We start from the raw sequence: 10,062 nt of genomic DNA, 5'->3' as shown, positions 1-10,062 counted from the left end.
TATTGTACATATCTTTCCCTATGAAAGTTGAGATACATTCATCTCACTTCGTATGATATTCGTATCCTAGAAGCAAAAGAAGGCTCGAGAGTAAATCCTTTGGGCGAAAAATGGAAAAACAAAACAAAACCAGCTTCGTCTCCACCGGCGATTCTACAAAAATTCCCTACAAAGCCACTCCAAGCCCTTTGATTTGACCCGAAAAAGAAAGCCCCCACAGACACAGCACTATACATTACAGTACAACAGCGCACCATCCTACACTACACTGTCTCTCTCTCCAAAGTCGAGGTGTGTACTGCAGTATTCCCTCCAGCTTTTTCCTCTCGCTCCCCATCTCCTTCCCTCTAATGATAGCTTAGAGAGAGAAGGAGAAAAGGCTATTCCGCTCAAGGCAAGGCAGGCAGGTACCCTTCTCCTTCCCCAAACCCAAACCCTTTTTCTCTTTCTCTCCGCCCAAGAACTTCACCTCAAGCTCAATCCGTCTCCTTTTGCGCAGGAGCTAGCTCGGGGACAGCGTCGCCGGGAGAGCTCGATCGCTGCACCACTACATCACTAGAGATAGCCCATGGAGGAGATCGGCCACCACTTCGGGCTGGGAGCCACCGCCCACGGCCAGCACCACAGCCAGCTCCCATGGGGCTCTTCGCCGCTCAGCGCCGTCATCGCGCCGCCCCCACAGCAACAGCAGCAGCAGCAGCAGTCCGCCGGCTATCTGGCGCACAGCCCTCTCTCCCTGAACACGGCGCCGCCCAGTGGAAGCCACGGCGGCGGCAGCGGGTGTAGCAACCCGGTGCTGCAGCTGGCCAACGGCAGCCTCCTGGAGGCGTGCGCCAAGGCGGCCAAGGAGCCGTCGTCGTCGTCCTACGCCGCCGACGTCGAGGCCATCAAGGCCAAGATCATCTCCCACCCCCACTACTCCTCCCTCCTCGCCGCCTACCTCGACTGCCAGAAGGCAAGTGATGGTTCTTAGTACTGGTAACATTAACAGCAGCCCTGCTGTGCTGCATCTGCTTCTGCTCCTGCACGAGAAGTTTCTCTTCTACATCTCATGTCAAACATGAAGCATGCATGCTTTCTTGCTTGCCTTTTAATAGCAGCTACAGTGCATCCATGTTTATTGTTGGGAAGTACTTGTGCTTAGCCTGGGTGGTTGTAGGTGGGGGCGCCGCCGGAGGTGTTGGCGAGATTGACGGCGGTGGCGCAGGACCTGGAGCTGCGACAGCGCACGGCGCTCGGTAGCCTCGGCACCGCGACGGAGCCGGAGCTGGACCAGTTCATGGTGAGCCAATCGATCAATCTTGGAACATTTTTCCTAGGTTGTGTAGCTAGTACTCACACGAGGTGACCTGTTCGTTCTTGTTTTTCTGGTGCGCGCGCAGGAGGCGTACCATGAGATGCTGGTGAAGTACCGGGAGGAGCTGACGAGGCCGCTGCAGGAGGCCATGGAGTTCCTGAGGAGGGTGGAGACGCAACTCAACTCCCTCTCCATCTCCGGCAGATCGCTGCGCAATATCCTTTCCTCCGGTAAAGAAAACAGCTCGCTAGCTAGCTCCTGTAACCACGAATCAATCAATCCATCCATCCATACCCCCTCTTGGTGCTTGCTATTAATCCCTGCATGATTTCTTCATCTGCTTCTCCCTATTCTGATTTCTTCTTCATCTTCTTGGGCATCATAATTTATTGGTTTCGATTTAACAGATTTTTTTAAATGTGAAATTTCCTGGGTCCGTGAAAAACAATTCCATAATAACTATCGTTTTCTCGTGCATCCTGGTATATATGATTGTGCCTGCATCTGCATGTGCGGAACGCGCACGAATGGGTAGAGGGTTTTCCTCATCAGGGTGCTCTTGGTGTTCTAATGTCGCGGCATTCCTCGTCAGGGTTTCCCCCCGAAAAGATTCTTTCCCGGCTTGGCCGCTGGCTTTTCCTGAAGGAGCATGCGTACGAGAGATTCTTCTAACCTGGGCATCCATGGATCTTTTCTTCTGCTGGAAAGGAATAGTCCTCGCCTCTCCAAACACATGCGTATCAGTTTCTTCCATTCACACACCTTCTCATCGTACTCCATGATTGATGACAGATTAACTGCGCAAAAAACCATTGATTGATTTCCTCCTCCAGATCGATGAGTTGGTGGTGTGTTTCGGTACTTGGAATTTATGTGGCGTTAGAACGATTCCCTTTCGGGAGGAGCATGTGCATGTGCCTCCGAGGGGCTCTTGCTTCAGCCATCTTTTCCCCATGCTGAATTGCTGATGGAAGGAAACCCAGCCAGCCTTCTTCTTCTAGGGTTTTTGGGGGTGGCACTGTGCAGCCCAACAGTGCAAGGCCGAGGAGTCTCGCTGCCGTATGTCAGTGGAGCAAGTACTACATGTACACACATGCATGTGTAGTGAGTGTTACTGTGTAGAGAGAGAGACGCTCAGCTCAGCTCAGCTCATCCCCCATCTGTCACGCAAGCCAGAACAACATTCTTGTCATCTTTCTCCCTCCCTCAAGAAATCCATGCAGCTACCTCTTGTCCTAGAATCTTTTTGTTCCGGGGTGTGGTCTTCCAGATGTACATGCATGCATAGATCATAGGGTCAGACGTGTGTTCTTCGTCTTTGCTAAATTTTATTTTAAAATGCAAATGTACAGGGTGTGCCAAGCCGAACACGATGATGCCAGGGCCTTTCTAATGACCTATCACGAGGCTATAGTGGCAACTGGTACTACCCACACACCTGCACAGTCGTTCAGTGCCCAGGGCTTTCACTCACGTCTGTTGGCAGCACTGGTACTGGAGTAGTACTAGTACCATGCCACACAATCACTTCATTATTGGAGCATGCGGTGCAGCCATCTGATGTGTTGTTGTAGATCAATAGTAGTGCCTTCAGATTTCCATGAATTAACCCCCCTCAAAGCTCAGGTCAATCCTGTGCAAAAAATAAAAAATAAAAATTGAAATGGTATGTTTCAGAATTTAGTAAGATGCATAGGTAGACAGATGAGTAAATAGCATATGTGGCTGGGGTTAGTTCTTTGTGTGTGTTCTGATGGGTTCTGACCAGTTGCAGTGGCATGGCATGGACTGCCAGACACTGGTCTAGGTGCCTCGAGAACCATAGAAACAGTCAAGTGCTGCCATTATTTGATGTGAGATCTCCAGCAATTTATGCGTGATCTCCTTGGCAGCAATATTATATGCATGCTAGCTCGATCTACTTGTGTAGGAGTAGCTAGACTAGATACTGCCATGTTGCTGTATTTTGCGACAGCCTTATCTATGGTCTCTCTCTCATGAATAATGGCGGTCAAGAGACATTGGATGCTTTCCGAGGCGAGTCCAAGTTCAGTTCAAACCCGTCTGCATTTTTCAGACGTCAACTCATATTTCTTCTCAGCTTCAATTGTTCTTTGTCCTATATACTTCTTGCTAGACTACTGGAGTACTCCACATATCTACATGTGTTCTCCTTTCTTTTCTTTTCAATGTTTCCAAGAGAATGGCAAAGTTGTTTTGGAGAAAACAAGAGAAGGATAATGTAGATTCCTAACAACACAAGTTAAGGGGCAAAATGCTAGACTAATTACCACAACATATCTCCTGTTAATAAATTGCATTTACAAATTAGATATATGGAGTTTTGCTCATCAGAAAACAACAAGGCCTTCTTTTCTGATTGATGTTGCACCCGTCCTCCCAAGATTCTTCGTTGCATGCATTCTTTCAAGGCCATGCAAAAGCAGGGGACACAGATATCACGAGTTTCCGTTTGTCTTGAGGTAAGGCCAAAAGAGATACTGAAAACTTGCCTGGTAGTAAAAAGCAACCAAAAGAAAACAAAAGGGTAAAGGGCTGACTGAGTTTGCATTGGAATGTCACCGGAAAAGACAATGCAACTGGAGAAAAACACACATGCATGACTTGACGATTTGATGCATGCTTTCATCTGCATGCATGTCTTGTTAACAAAATCCTTCAGATAATCATTTGCACCTCAATGGTTTTTGTGATTTCTACCTGATCCCAGGTTTAAGCCCAAACTTCCCTAGGAAGTACTCCCTCCGTCCCAAAATTCTTGTCTTAGATTTGTCTAGATACGGATGTATCTAATACTAAAACATGACTTGATACATCCGTATTTAGACAATTCTAAGACAAGAATTTTGGGACGGAGGGAGTAGTTATGTGGCTGGCAAATCCATAATCATTTGCTTCTGTTCTAGCCTAATAAGCGTCATTCATGCCTTCCCATTGCATACAATACCATGTCCAGGTTCTGTGCATGCCTAGTTATATACACTCGACACTCCTCAGATTTTATTTGATAATGCATGTGTGAGGTTTTTGGTATCTGTTGCTTCAGCTTTTGTTTTTTGAAAAGCTAGTTTATTGGATATACTATATGCAATAATAAGTTTATGACGTGGCATGGCTTAATTTAGGGCGTTTTTCCTATATATGGTCCTACTTAGATTGTTCCATTGAGTAATTATGGAAAAACATACTTCCTCTGTTCCTAAATATTTGTCTTTCTAGAGATTTCAAATGGTTACCACATACGGATGTATATAGACACATTTTAGAGTGTAGATTCACTCATTTTGCTCCGTATGTAGTCACTTGTTGAAATCTTTATAAAGACAAATATTTAGGAACGGAGGGAGTATATCCTAATTATTGTTATAATGATTATCAGCAAACACTTCTATGTTACTTTCAAAAGCATTGCGAACACATTCTGGCACAAGATGTGGTCAATCCTCTTGAACTCTCTTACTGTATAACATTGTTATTAACTTATTATGCAGGAAAGTGGCACATGTTTGTAGAGACATATTTTATAATGAATCTCCGAAATGCACTGACAGAAGAAATATTTATTTATGCAAATATCCGAAATGCACTAATACCGAATTTCACCTCCCTGCGCATCTTATTTGTACAGGAGTATTTTAGCATTTTTTTTCAAAGAGTAGTTATTCTTCTATTTCTTTTTAGCATACCGGCGCGCTTTCTCCAAGTCTTGTAGTAAGTTCCTAACCAGTCCATTATAGGTACAATATGCATCAGATATTGAGGGCCTCTCAAGTCATACATGTGCAAAAAGTTGCTTATCTATAGCACAAGTAATATCCCGTACATCAACATAACCGAAATTTGAAGAAAAATAATATGAATAACAACATTGCCCACGTCATCATAAGGTGCTCACATATGCACATGTATTGAACAGCATGATTTATTTCTAATAAAGTGGTAAAATTATGAGACGTGTAATGTTTATGTAATAATTTTTGTTGCCAGATTTATGACATTATTTTCATCTGGTCAATCCATATAATTTGATACTCCCTCTGTTCCAAAATAATTGAAGTTCTAGGTTTGTCTTAAGTCTACACATAGTACGGAAATGTTTGTCAAAGAATCTCAAGAGACTAATTTGGTGTTCTAGATGTTAATATATTTTTCAGTCGACTTGGTCAAACCTAAACAAGTTTGACTTGGGATAAATCCAGAACCTTCAATTATTTTGAAACGGAGGTAGTATGTCAAAGGTAAAAGGTTCGTTCAATATCTGTACTCGGGAAGTATCAACTCTCAATGGACATGGGTTTCTTATGAATGTTTGTGGAAAGAGGGTATTCCTTCCATCCACATTTGAAAAACTATTATGAACTAGCTTTACAAAAAAAAGGTTAAATGGACTTGCACTCTTCTGTTTCGTTTTATCTTTACTTACTACATAGCTCCAAATGTTGTACCACTTTCTCTTAAAAAAATATGTTGTACCGCTTAACCCTTGTGATGGCATTTTGAACACTTTGTAAAGGAACTAGATTTATTTGGAAAAGCCTACGGGGCATTAAGCACACCTGAATATTTTCCATTAAACAGCTTACACAGTAATTAGGGTTTCCATTGCAGGGTAGGGCTAAGAGAGGAGGGTAGGGTTCCCAATCATGTATAAGGTGTCATATACAAACCAGCTTTATATGTGCTTCTCTCTTCCAACTCTATTTACTGAACTTATATGACTTACCATCATTTCTTAAAAATGAAAATCCATATATTCTTAGAGATCAATCCACACCATACCTTGTACTGGTATACATTATTTTACGTAGGCGCAGCTACAAATTTATACATATAGAGAATATTCACAAGCATATTAACAACTTATATATCGAGTTATGAACACATGATTATCTCATACAAAGTAAGCATAAAGTTGTTAAGTAAATAAATGGATTGCATACCATAAATATGTAACTTGCTAATTGCCCAAGACTGAATTCATGTAAGATTAAGTTCCCTGTTATGTCACTTCTCACAGGTGCGGTAGCTACTTGATGCTTCACTAAATCCATGAAGACATTTCTCACCTTTTGTTGGAAACTGTTTTTTTTCTTTTATCTATTGATCTAATTAATATTTTCCTGTCTAGTACCAAGCACAACTATCAATCTGGTTCATCCCTTGTTACATACTGTCAAGATATAAGCTTGATGTGTCTACAGCCTACATTGATCCCTTTTTTGTGGGTGATGAACCTACATTGATCTCGCTATGTGAAAGTGAGTCCATACCTTGCATCTTACTTTACTAACAAATTTCATTTGATATTTGTAAATTAAGGCTCATCTGAGGAAGATCAAGAAGGTAGCGGAGGAGAGACAGAGCTTCCTGAGATTGATGCCCACGGCGTGGACCAGGAGCTGAAGCACCATCTCCTGAAGAAGTACAGTGGGTACCTGAGCTCCCTCAAGCAAGAGCTGTCAAAGAAGAAGAAGAAAGGAAAGCTCCCGAAGGATGCTCGCCAGCAGCTCCTCAGCTGGTGGGAGATGCACTACAAATGGCCTTATCCCTCGGTATACAAATCTTCCGATTTTAGACATATGTAGTCCCACACCTGCAGTATTTGATGCTGAGCATATCTTGAACGTCTCTTCTCGATATAAACTTTGACGATTTGCATTGTCCAACAGGAGAGCCAGAAGGTGGCGCTGGCCGAGTCGACGGGCCTGGACCTGAAGCAGATCAACAACTGGTTCATCAACCAGAGGAAGCGCCACTGGAAGCCGTCGGACGAGATGCAGTTCGTCATGATGGACGCGTACCAACCTCCTAACGCCGCCTTCTACATGGACGGCCACTTCGTCAACGACAGCGGGCTCTACAGGTTCGGCTAGCTCGGCCAGGCCTCGTCTCTTGCCGGTCACCTTGGTCGGCGCCAATGGCGGCGACTGAGTGCCTTATGCTGAAGCACTTGGGGACCGACGACCGAAGCTAGTTAAGTTAGCGTTTGTGTGCCGCATGCGAGCTGGAAGGAGGCCGCATGCGAGCTGGAAGGAGGCCGCATGCTTATTTTGTTTATCATCACTACTTATACCTACCTACCTATCATTTATGCATGGACTCGATCGCTTTTGTGTGGTTTTGTAGCGATTGACGCGACCATATGGACAACCGCCTGTTTGCTGCGACATGCCTTGCTACGTGCATGCTTGAATAATTTGCCTTCTCTCCACCTACCTGTGCATCTTTCTGAATTTGTTCATGCCTGCTAATGATCGATATTGCTCGTGCAAGCTTTTCCAGTGAATGCCACCAGCAAAGAAACCATAATACCTAACAGTATGAATAAGTTACTTACCCGAGACACTGACATTTTCAATGAGCCAAAAGAGTACCACCAGACCCATGATCATGTAATACCTCTTCTGGAGGGAGCTGAGCCGACCTCTTCTGGAGGGAGCTGAGCCGATTAATCTCAGGCCGTATAGGCAGCCATTGAAAAGTTGGGTTGCAAGGGTACGATCCAAAGTTCTTTGTGCTTGATGGTTGGCCGTTTTCTTCTTTGACCGCTTCAGTAGTTTGGTGTCAGTTGAGCCATTGTAGGCAGTTCGACTGGGTCAGTTGACATTATTTGGTTGGATTATGCTGAAGTATATCACGTGCGGCCGGGTGTACACTCGTATACAATCCTTGAGCACGCAGAATAGTAGCAATTTTTCCATCCGTCGCCGTGTGGCCCTTGGCCGGCGGGCGGCGCGTGGAGGGGTCGGTGTAGGCTCTCCGCCAGCGTTCTGGCTGCGGTGTACATCTTCATGGCGAGGCTTCGCGCTGATCCAGACAACTGCGAGATCGTGGTGGTGTGACTGCCGGTGAAAATCATGCCGACTTCGGTCATGGCGAACGACGTCGGTGTCTGTGACGTTATTTTCTTGTCAAGGCATCATCGATACAGGTTGCGTCACCATGCTCGGGATGTTTCGGAGGAAACCCTAGATCTGGGTCTCTCAGATCGGACGATGACGGCGCCTTCGGTGTTGTTCTTTCTCATGGGGGCATCGTTGTGGAGCAAGTGCTACCTGGAGGGGACAAGATGAGGAGTGGTGTCGCATTTACCGCAAGGACGACAATGGGTCTTGGCGGCATGGCGGAGCGAGGTTTCGGCGTCGGTCGCGTGTTGATCGCGTGTTGATGGATGCACACAGGGTGATTATTGGAAATATGCCCTAGAGGCAATAATAAAATGATTATTATTATATTTCTTTGTTCATGATAATTGTTTGTTGTTCATGCTATAATTCTATTAACCGGAAACCGTAATACATGTGTGAATATGTAGACCACAACATGTCCCTAGTGAGCCTCTAGTTGACTATCTTGTTGATCAATAGATAGTTATAGTTTCCCGACCATGGACATTTTAGATGTCATTGATAACGGGATCACATCATTAGGAGAATGATGTGATGGACAAGACCCAATCCTAAGCATAGCACAAGATCGTGTAGTTCGTTTGCTAAGAGCTTTTCTAATGTCAAGTATCATTTCCTTAGATCCTGAGATTGTGCAACTCCCGGATATCGTAGGAATGCTTTGGGTGTACCAAACGTCACAACGTAACTGGGTGGCTATAAAGGTACACTACAGGTATCTCCAAAAGTGTTTGTTGGGTTGGCACGAATCGAGACTGAGATTTGTCACTCCATATGATGGAGAGGTATCTCTGGGCCCATTCGGTAATGCATCATCATAATGAGCTCAATGTGATTAAGGAGTTAGTCACGGGATCATGCATTCCGGAACGAGTAAAGAGACTTGCTAGTAACGAGATTGAACGAGGTATTGGGATACCGACGATCGAATCTCGGGCAAGTAACATACCGATTGACAAAGGGAATTGTATACGGGATTGATTGAATCCCCGACATCGTGGTTCATCCGATGAAATCATCGTGGAACATGTGGGATCCAACATGGGTATCCAGATCACGCTGTTGGTTATTGGCCGGAGATATGTCTCGGTCATGTGTGCATGATTCCCGAACCCGTAGGGTCTACACACTTAATGTTCAGTGACGCTAGAGTTGTTATGGGAATTAGTATGTGGTTATCGAATGTTGTTCGGAGTCCTGGATGAGATCCCAGACATCACGAGGAGTTCCGGAATGGTCCGAAGATAAAGATTTATATATGGGAAGTCCTTATTCGGTCGCCGAAAGTGTTCGGGGGATTATCGGTATTGTACCGGGACCACCGAAAGGGTTCCGGGGGTCCATCGGGAGGGTCCACCTGCCCCGAAGGGCCCCATGGTCTGAATATGGAGGGGAACCAACCCCTAGGTGGGCTGGGCGCCAAACCCCCCTAGGGCCCATGCGCCTAGATTTTGGGGAAAACCCTAAAGGGGGCGCCCCCCTTGGCTTGGGGGGGGGGCAAGCCTCCCCCTTAGCCCCCCCTCTAGATCCATCTGGAGGGGGCCGTCGAGGGCTGCCGCACCCTTCCCCTGGCGCAGCCCCCCTCTCCAACACCTCCTCCTCCTCCGTAGTGCTTGGCGAAGCCCTGCCGGAGAACTGCAAGCTCCACCACCACGCCGTCATGCTGCCGGAGCTCTCCCTCAACATCTCCTCTCCCCTTGCTGGATCAAAAAGGAGGAGACGTCCCCGGGCTGTAGGTGTGTTGAACGCGAAGGCGCCGTCCGTTCGGAGTTAGATCGGATCTTCTGCGATTTGAATCGCCACGAGTACGACTCCATCATCTGTGTTCTAGTAACG

The 10,062-nt window shown here is 45.7% G+C and overlaps 1 protein-coding gene across 2 annotated transcripts; it reads left to right on the top strand.

Moving 5' to 3' along the window:
- Positions 1 to 307: 307 nt before the first annotated feature.
- On the top strand, positions 308 to 7,529 carry LOC119294910 (homeobox protein KNOX3). Of its 2 annotated transcripts, none has more exons than XM_037573202.1 (6): positions 308 to 403; positions 500 to 955; positions 1,160 to 1,282; positions 1,383 to 1,527; positions 6,638 to 6,870; positions 6,988 to 7,529. In XM_037573202.1, exons 2-6 carry the CDS (start codon positions 569 to 571, stop codon positions 7,189 to 7,191), a joined length of 1,092 nt encoding a protein of 363 aa, XP_037429099.1. In that variant the 5' UTR covers positions 308 to 403; positions 500 to 568; the 3' UTR covers positions 7,192 to 7,529. The 2 variants fall into 2 exon arrangements, with proteins under 2 accessions (XP_037429099.1, XP_037429098.1); XM_037573201.1 differs by having other exon boundaries at positions 317 to 407.
- Positions 7,530 to 10,062: the final 2,533 nt, after the last annotated feature.

This window comes from Triticum dicoccoides, chromosome 4B (assembly GCF_002162155.2).
Source record: "Triticum dicoccoides isolate Atlit2015 ecotype Zavitan chromosome 4B, WEW_v2.0, whole genome shotgun sequence".
NCBI classification, from domain to species: Eukaryota; Viridiplantae; Streptophyta; class Magnoliopsida; order Poales; family Poaceae; genus Triticum; species Triticum dicoccoides.
The sequence above is the reverse complement of the archived record's forward strand: the minus strand, read 5'-3'. Positions and strand labels throughout refer to the sequence as shown.